At 42.3% G+C, this 12,664-nt stretch overlaps 3 protein-coding genes across 5 annotated transcripts; 1 reads left to right on the top strand and 2 right to left on the bottom strand.

Moving 5' to 3' along the window:
* The first annotated feature begins 2,114 nt into the window (after positions 1–2,114).
* Positions 2,115–6,731, top strand: LOC117150593 (adenylate kinase isoenzyme 5). 2 transcript variants are annotated; one of them, XM_033317550.1, is made up of 9 exons: positions 2,115–2,136; positions 3,535–3,846; positions 3,986–4,128; positions 4,507–4,689; positions 4,764–4,872; positions 4,963–5,263; positions 5,324–5,540; positions 5,609–5,773; positions 5,841–6,236. In XM_033317550.1, exons 1-9 carry the CDS (start codon positions 2,115–2,117, stop codon positions 6,234–6,236), a joined length of 1,848 nt encoding a protein of 615 aa, XP_033173441.1. The 2 variants fall into 2 exon arrangements, with proteins under 2 accessions (XP_033173441.1, XP_033173440.1); XM_033317549.1 differs by having other exon boundaries at positions 4,764–5,263; positions 5,841–6,731.
* An 80-nt stretch (positions 6,732–6,811) lies between these two features.
* LOC117150592 lies at positions 6,812–9,916 on the bottom strand. Its single transcript, XM_033317548.1, has 3 exons — positions 9,380–9,916; positions 9,012–9,309; positions 6,812–8,107 (listed from the first exon to the last, which is right to left on the bottom strand). The coding sequence occupies exons 1-3, from the start codon at positions 9,817–9,819 to the stop codon at positions 6,854–6,856; spliced, it is 1,992 nt and encodes a 663-aa protein (XP_033173439.1). The 5' UTR covers positions 9,820–9,916; the 3' UTR covers positions 6,812–6,853.
* A 369-nt stretch (positions 9,917–10,285) lies between these two features.
* LOC117150709 lies at positions 10,286–12,651 on the bottom strand. 2 transcript variants are annotated; one of them, XM_033317725.1, is made up of 4 exons: positions 11,991–12,651; positions 11,647–11,932; positions 10,593–11,585; positions 10,286–10,520 (listed from the first exon to the last, which is right to left on the bottom strand). In XM_033317725.1, the coding sequence occupies exons 1-4, from the start codon at positions 12,401–12,403 to the stop codon at positions 10,320–10,322; spliced, it is 1,893 nt and encodes a 630-aa protein (XP_033173616.1). In that variant the 5' UTR covers positions 12,404–12,651; the 3' UTR covers positions 10,286–10,319. The 2 variants fall into 2 exon arrangements, with proteins under 2 accessions (XP_033173616.1, XP_033173615.1); XM_033317724.1 differs by having other exon boundaries at positions 10,286–11,585; positions 11,991–12,650.
* Positions 12,652–12,664: the final 13 nt, after the last annotated feature.

Below are 12,664 nucleotides of genomic sequence, written 5' to 3'. Positions count from 1 at the left end.
GCTTGAAAAGGGGATTTAATAGCCAAAGGACCCGCCCAGAGGGCCGAAGGACGAGCACGGGACACGAGCTGTGCTCACTGCTGGTCATTGCAAGGATTTGCCTTACGCATAAGCTGGAAAAGCAAACCCAGGACTGCTGGTCAGGTGTGGGTTCAATGTCAATTGGTTCGTTGGCTGGTTGGTTCGTTTTGGTCAATTCGGCCGTTGTTATCTTTGTTGTTGCCTTGTCCTTGTGTCGACGGCACATGACATGTCACAAATTCCAACAAATTAGGCGTCGCATCTGTGGTTGTCCATGGATCGATATGAGACCAATTTGATCGATATGAAGTTTCCTTGAGCTTTGAACTTCTTCGAGTGTCCTTGACGGGCCTATTACACCTGTTCCCTCGTCCAGTGTCAACTTCAAAGACGAACCCCCAGCGAATTCAATAGAATTTTAATTGAACACATTTTGGAAACTTTGACAGCTGTCCACACATCGCGACTAGTCCTCCCCCAAAAAAAAAGAGGTATCATTGAACTGCAACCAGAAGTAAACTAAATAATTAACGTCAATTAATAGTGTGAAATATTAATTGAAAGCCCGCCCACTGCACATCACACAGCCCAGTGTTCCAATTCCCAACTACTGTATAAAGAATCCAACCCTATGTCCCCACTCCCCGCCCCTCGGGATTTATCAATTTGGGGCTCTTGTCACTGTGGGTCGCCATGACTGCGCAATTTCTCCGCCATCGAAGTCATGAAAGTGATTCACAATGAACACATACCTTATGGCAGACTCATGATGGGTCAACACACTTTCGAAACGAACCAAAGGACATTTGTGTAGGGCTAGTTCTATCATAACTGCAAATTATAAAAATGCAATTATAAATTATTTATTTATTTGAATTTTGAAAATTCAAAAAATACCAAAATGAATTTTGGTATAACTAACAAGGAAAGCTTTCAAAGCTAAAAAATATCTTATTTCCAAACTTATGTTGTATATAATTTTGATCATTCAGCAGTATTTGCTTAAATGCAGAAATTAATAAGTTAAAATTTGAAATCTTTAATATTAACTGTAACTATTTTTTTGAACCACATAACCTGCTATATAGCCTCTTGACTTGAACAGCTGCAAGTCAGAGGATTTATTTACACCTATGAAAACGGAACTCTTACCGCCAACAAAAAACGGCATAGACGACAGGACACCAGCACGCCAGCACGGAAAACAAAAGAAAAACCGGGAAAATGTTTTAAAAACCATGCCCCACATACGCGCGAGCCCGCACATGTGTGTGCAGGATGTATGAGAAACGCACCGCTGGCTCCAGGACACAGGACACAGGACACTTTGTTTTGAGCGCATAAACAAATGGCGGCCCATGAATGACACGGACATGTGAGGTGGATTTCTGATGGGGGCACAGAGGTATCCTAAGGTCGTGCGTGAGACTTCCAATGGGGCAGGACAAGGAAATCCCGACCACCCACGCCGAACTGGAACTGCATTGGGGGTACGAAACTGCTGGAACCGCTGCTCATAAAGTATTCATTAATTGGAATAGTGACCAGGGGAACCGGGCTCGTAGAGCTAAAAACCGAGTCAGTTGTCAATTCAGAAACTCAGTTTCGTTTCGGACGTTCGTCGAGGTGTACGTGCTCGGTTTGTTGAACTGCTGAACCGCTGAACTGCTGAACTGTGGCACCGTGTTACACTCGGAAATCGAAAATCGGTACCCAAATCGGGCGAGTTCGCGGCTAATGCAGGAATCAAAACACCAAAACCGGCAACGTCATGTAGTTCGTTGTGGTGCGTGTTGCCGACGATAAAGCGCGAGAACAAGTATCCCAGAGATACCAATAATAAATGTACACATATTTATAATATACATCGAGCGAATTCCACTCGCGGTAGTCATGGACAGTCGAAGTTATAGAATGCAAAACATTTGTGCAATTCTAACAATTTCCATTGAGAACTGCTACTGATTCTTCTTTTTATTTTCAACGAGATAATCATTTTAAAGTTGCAAGTGAGTGGACTCGAGTGTGTGTGTGGTGTGCGGTAGGGAAAACACTATTGCGAAAATTCAGCTATACTGGCCACCGAATGGATAATGGGTATTTGTTTAGACACAGGTGAGTAATGCCACATGCAGCAGATTTGTAATCACAGATTAGCATTGCCTCTCCACGGCCAAAGATAACAAAAAGAACCCTAATGAGTCGCGCAGGCGAACACGACAGGTGAAACACGGTATAGAAACTTCATGGGTTTTTTTCAATGGCAATGAGCTAAAGTCGGTCTACAGGTATAGAATATCTACTAGCTGATCACTGAAAAATATTAACTATTTTGCAGCATACTTTCGGGATACAATTGTTGTACCTATTAATGGTTTAGTTATTTTGAACAGTAACATAAAGTAAATATATTTAAAAGCAATATAAGTACAGAAATATAAGTTGACTACAAAATGATCCCCATACCATACCGTAACTGTTTTTTTCTTTTTAGTCTCGGTGACATATTCAATTGACCACAACTCAAAGGACAGGTTCAATTGAAATTACTGCAATCACTTTGCTTGAAATTTATTGAAAGAAAAAACAATTATCTGTGACAAAACGTTGCTTTTATATGTGTACACATGGCGTTATATCAAAATCGAGACCTTGCCCAACGGTATAATTTGTATCGGAACTTGGACTCTTTTGGCCTCCATGGCTGCCAGGTCCTTGGACATGTTCGTTGACCAGTCCGAAGCTAGTACACATAAATCCTGAAACTGGCGTCACTCACAAAAACAAAAAGAATAGCGACACAAAAGGGAAATCCCCGAGACGAAAAGGGATAGCAACAATAACAAAACATGTCAATTAAATAAAACTGCAGGAAAATCAATAAAAATGTCACAAGACTGAACTGGTTCCGCGGGTGGGAAAACGTGAAATTTCTATGGGGAAACTTAGAGGGGTATGTGCTCGGTATTGAATGCTATAGAATCGCCATGCCGCAGCTGATTTTCCATGAATGAATTCAGCGGTGACGCCATTCTATACTAAACACGGTTGCCATACAATTAAATAATTGTTAAACATGTTTTAATGATGGGCTTTGCGATTTGTTTCGATCCCTGGCTCCCTGCCCACCCAACGAGTGCGTGTGGTTTCTGTCACTAATTTCCTACTCCTGGCAAATTGCTTCCGGCCTCGGTGAAGGCTGGCTAATGGCTAATGCCAACTTGGCACGTTATGTCTGCCCTTGCCTTTTTCCGGTCCCCGGTTTCCTTGCGCTAACTTGCTGACACATCCGGTTTCCGGTTTGAAAAATTTCTGCGCTTTCGCGAAGTCAACTGTTGCTTCTCCTTGGGTTCTTAAAAGCATTTAACTAATGAGTTGCAGTCCATTAAATTCTCTGTAAAATTTGGAGAATTGGTATATTATTTTTTTCCATTGAAAATTAAATTTAAATTCCGTGTTTTAGACCGATTACATTTTATTGATAATTTAAAATAATTTATTTAAATTGGATAGATGCCAGCGCGGCACAAGATATCGGCGAACCAGGCAACGATTGGAATCTTACACGGAATCGAAATGGCCAAAATGCTGGCGATTTGGAGGCCGCTGCGGCGGCAGGACGATTGGGTTCTACCAATGTCGGCGCTATCGATATGCAAAATGCTGGAAAAATCAAATTCGATCCGCCCAAAGTGCCAGTGATATTTGTTTTAGGCGGCCCCGGTAGTGGCAAGGTCACCCATTGCGATACCTTCATGCAGGAGCGACGCGGCGTAACGCACATCAATATGATGGATCTCCTCCAGCAATATGCAATGGGCAATGGTAAGATATTTGGGGTATTGAAGCCAGAAGGTATATAAAAGTATGCTATTGAGGAGAGACAGCTAATTTATAATATAGTGCTGCATACTTTTAGACACCTTGACCATAGTTCGCAGTCTATTAAATTATTTCCCCACAGACATGCAAGACTTTTCGCAACTGTCGTCGAAAACAGTCACTGAGGTGCTGATGTTGGAAATGAAAATGGCTCCAGCTGCCAAAGCATACCTGATATCGGGATATCCACGCTCCATGCGCGACGTAGTCGAGTATTCTGAAAAGGTAATTTTCCACGCAACCGACTATTTTTCGCTGTCTTCCCCACCAGCTCACCCAATTATTGTGAAGCCATTTTGGTTGCCGCACTCTTTATTTGCCCAGTAAATTGCTGCTGAACTATTTCAACTAATTAACTGGCAAATGGGTCGCCGACAGTGTGTTTATTTGGCCATAATTCCCATGGATTTACGGTGACTCCCTATATTATATATGCAAGTGCTAATTGGACGGACTGGGTGCAAACGGCACTTGGGGAGTTTCAAGCACATGGCGTTAACTATGGTATATAGACCTATCATTGCATAAGTAGGACATAACAATTTGGAGCCATAAATAAAAATTAATCTTCTTTGATTGATTTTTTTCTCTACTTCCTTTCAGATTCAAGTCGTGAATGGCGTGATTCTAATATCCTGGCGCCAATCGGTTCTACAGAAGCAAATCGATTATGGGGCCAAATTAGGTCATGTAGTACTCTCCTTAGCCAAAATGGAATTAGAAAATTTCTTTAAAAATGTGATGCCAGTCGCCGATTATTTTGATCAGAGCGACATGTTGTTGGCCGTAAGTATATTTATTGTACATTGCCATAATGATCATATCAATAATATATCTTAATTGCTTCCATTTTTTTACAGGTAAATGGCGAACGTGCGCCCACAGAGGTATACAAAGACTTTCGCACCGCCGTCCTCGATATACTGAGCACCCTCGAGAACCAAGAGGCCGTGATGAATGGAGTTACAGGTATGGGCAGAGGGATACATGATATACCCGGCAGTATAGTTAGCGTAGACACCGCACCAAGTCAAGCCCAACAAGGGACTCAAATTGCAGAAGACAACGTGACCAATGCCTCTGAAACTGCGGGAACAGTTTTGGCCAGAGATTTGGCGCTCGAACGGATGGATGGTGGGCCAAATGGAGCCGTGACAGCCCTGAAAACGGGCACCACCAGTGCGGACGATGACAGCGGTGTTGTGGTCACCCAGCAGCCAAAGTTGCGCCAGGCTGCTGGACCAAACGAATCCGGATCGGATCTGCCACCTATTATATGGGTGATCGGTGGTCCGGGCAGCAACAAGGCCACACTCTGCCTCAAGGCTGTGGGACTAAATCCTGGCTGGGCTCACATCAGGTATGTTGCATTGGATGTGCTCACTAAATAATTTTGCTTAAACTAATATCATTTTTTAAGTGTCGGTCGTCTTTTGCGCAATATCACGGACTCTGCACCACGTGCCAATACGGAAAGCTTCGCCGTCAAGGAAGCCTTGGCCGCTGGGGATATGGCCCCAGAAAAGTCGCTGAATCAGCTCCTGGAAACCAATCTACGCCAGTTACGAGATAGAACTGGAATTATCGTAGATGGTTATCCCAGAAACCTGCAGCAAGTCAAGTACTTTGAGAACAAGGTAATCTATAGGATGGCTAAACTCCACTTTAAAAGTAACTTTAATTTACTCCCTTTTGCATTGCTTAGTACAAACAACGACCGCCTATTATCCTGCTGGATTGCTCAAAACTTCAGTTGGGCAGAGGACGTATAGATGATACGGTTTCCTCCTTTCGCCGTCGCCTGGAACTCTTTCGTGAGCAAACTCTGCCCATGCTCAAGATTCTGGATACCAGTAATCGTTTGCAGATTGTAAGTAACCGAAGAACACTCCGAAAATAAAAAATAACTTTTATACAATACATAAATATATTGACAGGTCGATGGAGACACGGATAGTCCATCTGTGCAGCGCGAGTTCGAGCGTCTCATCCGGAATCACATCCAGCGTTTGTTGAACAAAACCGATGATATAGACGACTCAGCCGACTTGGGTAATCAGATGATGCGGAACGAGCAAACGGATGCCATTCTACACGATCTGGAGACCAATGTGCCAGGTGCCGTGCCCACGATTAGTCACCACGTGAGCATGATGAACGGCCATCTGAAAAATCGCGGAAGCGCCTTGGGGAGTGGGAAGCCCCACGGCCAGATGATGAACGGACATGTTCCCGGCAGACCCGGCACCGGACCCGTGGGCCAACCTGTGCCCGTCGATTTCCGGCACATGCTGGAGGAGGCCGAGCGATATCCGGTCGACTCGTATATGTAGATGTAGGCTTAAAGGAATCCGTAGTGCAGGCGGATATCCAAGTTTTATAGTTTTCTAATCAACTATAGTTTTCTATACTAAGCGTACTGTTAATGCTGGTTTGTTGAATTATCGAATGTAGTTCGGGGGACCAATGCGTAAGTTAGTCCGGCTAGATTAAGAGTTAGAAGAATTCAATTCAATACTTTATTTCACTAGACGAGTACCGATTTAGAATAAGAGTGCGTTAGGGGTAGCCGTTAGAATGTACGATTTCAATAAAATCACAAGAGTTGAAAGTTGCTCAAGAAATTAATTATGATTGATATTTTTTCAATTTTTTAATGTGGTAGTCATTTTACCAACAAGTACAACTGAGCATCGTTCAGAAGAGGATTGAGTTCGTTGCAGGTCCTCCTAAGTCGAAAGGTGCAGACTGAGCAGTATTACAATGGAGCGCAAATATTCCAGGAACTTATCATCCAGACCGACCCATCTGAGCTTGGATTCTATTGTTGCGTTTCATTTTCTTCAGGTTGACCAAATAATCTTCGCCTTTCAGCAAAGAAACTAATGCAGGGGAAAACTAATGTAAGGAGCTTTAAACTTAAACTTTATTTTGAACATGAGAGACTGAATCAGTGGAGGTCACTGAAGCAAATACAATATAGTTTTGCGAGCTTATCATCGATGCATGTGGAGTCTTCCTTGTAGGAATTCGTTCTGCTGATTTTCTCAACATTTACTTCGGCCTTTTGGGTGGAATTATGGTATACCACTGTGGCCTGGAAGTCAGCACTATTCTGATTCACTTTAAACTTAACACGATAAACCGCTGTTTCCGATTCCATCAGGGGTTGGTGCCAATCGATGTTCAGACCCGTTTTTATCTCAGTATTATGGACATAATTTAGCGTCAGATTGCTGCAAAGACTGGTTAAGTTCTTTTGAACGAAATACTCGTTCATTCGATCGATCACACTGCGGGCAATAGGAGTCGTCCAATCCTGTCCCGAGATACGCTTGAAGGGTTCGCAGGTGCACCAGTGCTCCTCAATGCCCGCTTCCGAACAGGTTCGACCCTCCGGCAGGGGATAGAACAGCGACTGGCAGGTGGGGCAGTCAAAGGACTTGGGTAGCTCTCGACCATCTGGGGTGCCTCCAATCTCGATGATATGTTTCAGCGTGTTGTGGAGGTCAAAGTTGGAACTTAGCCTGTGTTGATTTAACTCCAGTGCCCTTGCATAAGATGGATATGTTTCACGGAACCACGGAGGCAGATATATAAACATCATGGGCAGCCGCTCCTCCAGAAAGCCCTCCTTCAGAGTGGTCAACTTGCCAAATCTGGTTCCGTGGTCGGCGAAAAATATCATTATCATTTCCTCGAATTCCCCATCCGCATGCATATCGAGCAGATCTCCCAGCACCTTTTCCTGCATTGCTGATGGCATGAAGGTATCGTCGTGACTGAAGTGATTCGACCAAAACATTCCCCAAATGGGTCGATCGTGAACAAAGCGCTTCGTGAACTGTAGGCCATAGTCGTAGATATAACGATTCGCTATCCTGCGACCCAGACAGTATCGCATGTAGTCATGTTCCGGCAATCGGTACACATCCATTTCGGACTCCAGTGCCCTAAGCAATGGGCGAAAGTAGTAGTCCATGGGCTTTCTGGTGAAGCCGGGCTTCATGTAGTTGAAATGATTCGAGTTACTCTCGTCCTCCGCGTATCCTGTCAAATAGCTGGCGTTCTTGAAATACTTCCATATCATCGGCATATCGTCAAAGCAGCCCTCTTTGTCCGTATCACACACATTTTCCTTGGCCGTACTAGCCGAATATCCACTGAGTATAGCGAGTATGTTGGGGAATGAGTTGTCGGCAACCTGAAAGAAGAATTTTGTAACTATTTATGACACCATAGTTAAATTGTACAAGAATACTTTCAAAAATAACAGATTTTAATTTTTGAAAGTATTCTTGTCTTAAATACATTTATATTTTTAAATGGTAATGATGTTTTCCATATTTTTTAAGCCTTCTCTCACATCTAAATAATTATTTATCTTATCTGACAAGTTATCAAAGATATTTACTCTCGATGGGGTCGTTGTTGCATGGCTGCCGTAACAATGTTCAATATTTAACTATACAAACAGTTGTACTCGTGTGTTGCTTTTTTAAGTTTTTGCGATATAAGCATGCATTTAAATATTGAGTTACAACAAACACCACGGCCGCTTTGGCTCCTAACAAATAATATAAAGTAATAAAAGATATAAAAGATATAATAAAGATAAAAAAAAATATTTTTTATAAATCAAAAACTTAAGCGAACGTTGGAGACAAATTCACGTCTTGCACAATTGAAGTATGAATAAAATGTAAATCTAATTTGCAAAGCGAATACTTAGCAAACCCTTGGCTGAGCTTATTTACTTCTTCATGTTGAGCGTACATAGGCTCTCACTTATGTTTACTTTAATTAGTCGCTGTCTTGAGTGGATTGCGCATGGATACAGATCAGCGGAGTTTGAGCTCCGTGGAAATTTTTCACTTTTAAAGCTGTGTAAGCAGTTTTCACCCTTCTAGTATGAATAACGAATCAGACTGTGAGTACTTATGTCAAATTATTTATCTTGTGTGCTAAGGCTTTCTGGGTTCTTTGTTCTATTGTTGCAAAGTAAAAGAATATTAAAAGTGGCTGGTATATGTTGTAGATATATGTTATGTGGTTGAGCATATGTCACTATATTATATATGTATCTATATATATACTTATATTCCTACCTTATTGTATCCTTGCATCTCGTACCATCCTGGGCCCTGTAGAAAGTTAAAAACCTTGGGCATAGTGCGTCGTAAGTTTATACGGGAAAGAGAGTCGATACCGTACATAATCACGCTTGGCTTTCGAGCTACCCTGGGTTTTATGAGATCCTTGGGCAACGGCCGATGCTGGATGAAGGCGAAGGCGTCCTTCTGAAGGACAACTATCGGATCCTCTGCAGTCTGGCACTCGACGATTATTCCCTCCACATGAACTGGGACCTCGTAACCACTCGTGAAGTATTTTTTGGCCTTGAGACTGCAAACAAATATTTGTTGATGATTGACTAACGTTTTTTAAGCGGAGAGGGGGCTCCCACTTGTCTTACTTGTCGTAGGTATCTGCACGCTTTCCATATTCGATTTCGCGGTAAAAGCAATTATAGTCCTTGTCAGTGAAATTAAGCAATTTTTGAGCGACTTCATCGTCGATGTGCAGAACATGCCGTTTGATAATTTTATTGTATGTCGTTGATATGAGATCGGTCTCATTCGAGCAGGTGACTAGTGTTTGCGGTTTGTAGAACTCCATGGCCTCGTCGTTGAAAGGATCCACATAGGGAATATGGCACTTGGATGTTTCCACATAGAATTTCTGCGGTTCAGTCTTTATCGAAACTCGAGAAAATCGCGTGGTAGGCGGATATAAAACATGATTTGCATTCGAAGACGTATTCGATGGATAGATTAGAAAAAGCACGATGGTCAAAAAGCAGCACAGGGCGAGAATCTTGTAGAAAGAATAGCTGGAACATATTCTCAACTCCATGGTGTTCCTTCGACCACATTAACGACGCTACTGAGACGAAGTGGAAGTGAATACCCCTAAATAAGAATAGCCCGGGCTTTGTTATCATTTCTTGTGAATGAACCACGTAGTTATTCTCGTAAATTTGTTCCCGAGCCCACTCTCGAACTTCTTCTGTTCATCGGCTGTCAAAAAATGGAATGTAAGGTGGCACGAGCAGTGATAGCTTTATGTGAGGGCAGGTTCGGGAATTTTGGGCAAACACCACGTAGAAGTGCAGTGCAGTTCGATGAGTTCAGTCAATTCTTTTCGTAGACAAAAAATGTTTAAAGTTAGATTAGCTTTAAGTTCTAATACTTAATGAGCTGCTCGCAAAAGCGAACATACTTTTTTCATTAGGTTCAAGTATTTGCAACACAATTTAAATAGCTTCCGCAAATATACTTGGAAATTTATAGTTCACAAAATTAGAAATAAAAACTGCAAGTTGAAAGGAAATACATATATATTAAATACAAATATTACTGGATAGTTGGTGTGCTCTCATTGTTTCTTAACTTTGATAGGCATATGCAGAATAACTTTTGAGTACTATCGTCTACACACTCCGCATCCGCTCTATAGATATTAATTCTGCTGATTAGTTCCACATTGATCTGAAGCTCTTCGGTTCTTCTATCGTAGAGAACGGTGGCAAAGAACTCAGCCAAATTCTGATGAACCTGGAATTTGGTATGATAATGTCGCAATCCCTTTCCCATCCTTACGTACTCATCGCTCTCTAGCTTTCTTACTTCGGTGACGTTGATTACCCTCAGGGTGAGACTGCTACACAGATTCTGTAGGTTATTATATTGGAGGTATTGGTTAATGCGATCGACCACCAGTTCGGCCATGCGCCAAGTCCCGTGATCCTCCTGGACTTCCTCGTAGTTGTGGCAGGTACAGTAAGCCTCCGGTATGGCAGCCTCCGAGCAGCTTCGACTTTCTGGCAACGGGTAGAATAGCGACTGACACTGGGGGCAGTCGTAGGACCACTTGGTATCCTCCACCAATTCTTCAATGTTTATAATGTGTTTCAAGGTATTGTACACGTCGAAATTGGAACTCAACCGATTCTGATTCTGGGCGAGAGCCTCCGCATATTGGGGATATTTCTCACGGAACCAGGGTGGTAAGTAAATAAACATTATGGGTTGCCTTGCCTCCAGAAACGATTCCTTCGTCCTCATTAGGGGACCAAAGCGAGATCCGTGATCGGAGAAGAATATCATAATCGTATGCTCGAAAGATCCATCCTTCTCGAAATTAAGCAGGTCACCAACTATCTTGTGCTGCATGGCCGAGAGCATAGAAAAGTCATCGTGACTGATGTGATTTGACCAAAACATGCCCCAGATAGGGCGATCGGCCACGAATCGTTGCATAAACTGGCGGCAGTAATCGAAGATATAGCTATTGGCAAGTCGACGACCCAGGCAATATACCATTTTACAACCTGGGCAATAAAGTTTATTAGTTTCCTTTTCCAAGGCATCCAAGAGGGGACGAAAGTAGTAGTCAGTGGGCCTATTCAAAAACCCTGGTTTCACGTAATTAAAAGTATTGCTGAACACTGTATCCTCCGCGTAGGCTGTTAAATAGCCGTTCTTTTTCATTTCCTTCCATATGAAGGGTATTTCATCTAAACATCCTGGTTGACTTGTATCGCATATTTGATTTTCCGCCGAACTTGGAGAGTATCCTGTTAGGATGGGAAATATGTTGGGATACGAATTATCAGCCACCTAAAATGAATCGTAAGTCTTAAAATAACTTTGCGACCATTGGCTTTCATTAGTTTCTAACCTTATTATAGCCCATCATTTCGTACCATCCTGGAGACTTTAGGAACTCGAACACCATGGGCATCAGCCGTCGAAGATTGGTGCGAGATACTGTATCTATGCCGTACATGATTACACTAGCCTTACCATCTATCTCCAAGTTCGGAGGAGGCTTCTGGTATTGTACAAACGAAAAAGCGTCCTCCTGCAGGATGCGCTTCTCGTCTGCTGACCTACACTCCACCAGCATTCCTTCGACATTCAAGGGTACTACGTAGCCGTGAGTGAATTTAGTTTTGTTACCCAACCTACTCAGCATAAAAAGGCAGTATAAGAATGCAAACTCACTTTATAGATAACATTTACCTATCGTAGCGATCCGCAGAATGTCCGTGGGTAATGTTCTGGTAGAAGCAAGCAAAGTCATTGCTCTCTGACTGCGACAGCTTGTGAAGCACTTGCTCATCCACATGCAGGACATACTGTTTTAAAATGGAATCAAAGTGCACTGTAACCATATCACTTTGATTGGAGCAACGTGTGAAGTTTTTTGGCGTGTACACTTTTGTGAACTCGGCATTAAAGGGCTCCACGTACACCATTTGACACTTTGAGCTATTTACATAGAAACGTTTTTCGCTTTCATTGTATTTCATTGTCAGCTCATCGTTCACCCCGAAAGACGTTATGTACCACACAATTAAGAGGAATAAAATAAATATGCACAAAATATATTTTTTATATGACACCGAAGTAAAGGTCTTAATTTTCAACATCATCGTAATTAGGACTATTAGAACAGAAAGGCAATGACTTGACTTATAATTGTATTTTTTAATTCAGTATAAATTCCCGAACCGAATAGGCAGAACTATGTCTAACAACTGACTTTGATCGGCTCCCAGAGATCACAATCGATATAGTAGAGTGAAAACGAATAAACATTAGATGAATATCCCTCGACTAAGATAATAAATGTTTGCTTACTTTTATACTCGTGTAAGTATGGCAATAGCTTTGTTCAACACAACGTATATTCT

This window comes from Drosophila mauritiana, chromosome 2L, assembly GCF_004382145.1.
Source record: "Drosophila mauritiana strain mau12 chromosome 2L, ASM438214v1, whole genome shotgun sequence".
In the NCBI taxonomy this organism is placed as follows: Eukaryota; Metazoa; Arthropoda; class Insecta; order Diptera; family Drosophilidae; genus Drosophila; species Drosophila mauritiana.
This window is presented reverse-complemented; position numbering and strand designations above follow the sequence as displayed.

Excerpts from the sequence above, each read along its gene's own strand:
- LOC117150593 (XM_033317549.1), top strand. The coding sequence starts at position 2,115 with ATGGGTATTTGTTTAGACACAG. Across the intron at positions 2,137-3,534 it reads GGGTATTTGTTTAGACACAG|ATGCCAGCGCGGCACAAGAT; the intron begins GTGAGTAATGCC and ends TAAATTGGATAG. Across the intron at positions 5,264-5,323 it reads CCTGGCTGGGCTCACATCAG|TGTCGGTCGTCTTTTGCGCA; the intron begins GTATGTTGCATT and ends TCATTTTTTAAG.
- LOC117150592 (XM_033317548.1), bottom strand. The coding sequence starts at position 9,819 with ATGGAGTTGAGAATATGTTCCAGCTATTCTTTCTACAAGATTCTCGCC. Across the intron at positions 9,310-9,379 it reads CGTGCAGATACCTACGACAA|TCTCAAGGCCAAAAAATACT; the intron begins GTAAGACAAGTG and ends ATTTGTTTGCAG. Across the intron at positions 8,108-9,011 it reads AGATGCAAGGATACAATAAG|GTTGCCGACAACTCATTCCC; the intron begins GTAGGAATATAA and ends TTCTTCTTTCAG.
- LOC117150709 (XM_033317724.1), bottom strand. The coding sequence starts at position 12,403 with ATGATGTTGAAAATTAAGACCTTTACTTCGGTGTCATATAAAAAATAT. Across the intron at positions 11,933-11,990 it reads TCTGCGGATCGCTACGATAG|GTTGGGTAACAAAACTAAAT; the intron begins GTAAATGTTATC and ends TATGCTGAGTAG. Across the intron at positions 11,586-11,646 it reads AAATGATGGGCTATAATAAG|GTGGCTGATAATTCGTATCC; the intron begins GTTAGAAACTAA and ends GATTCATTTTAG.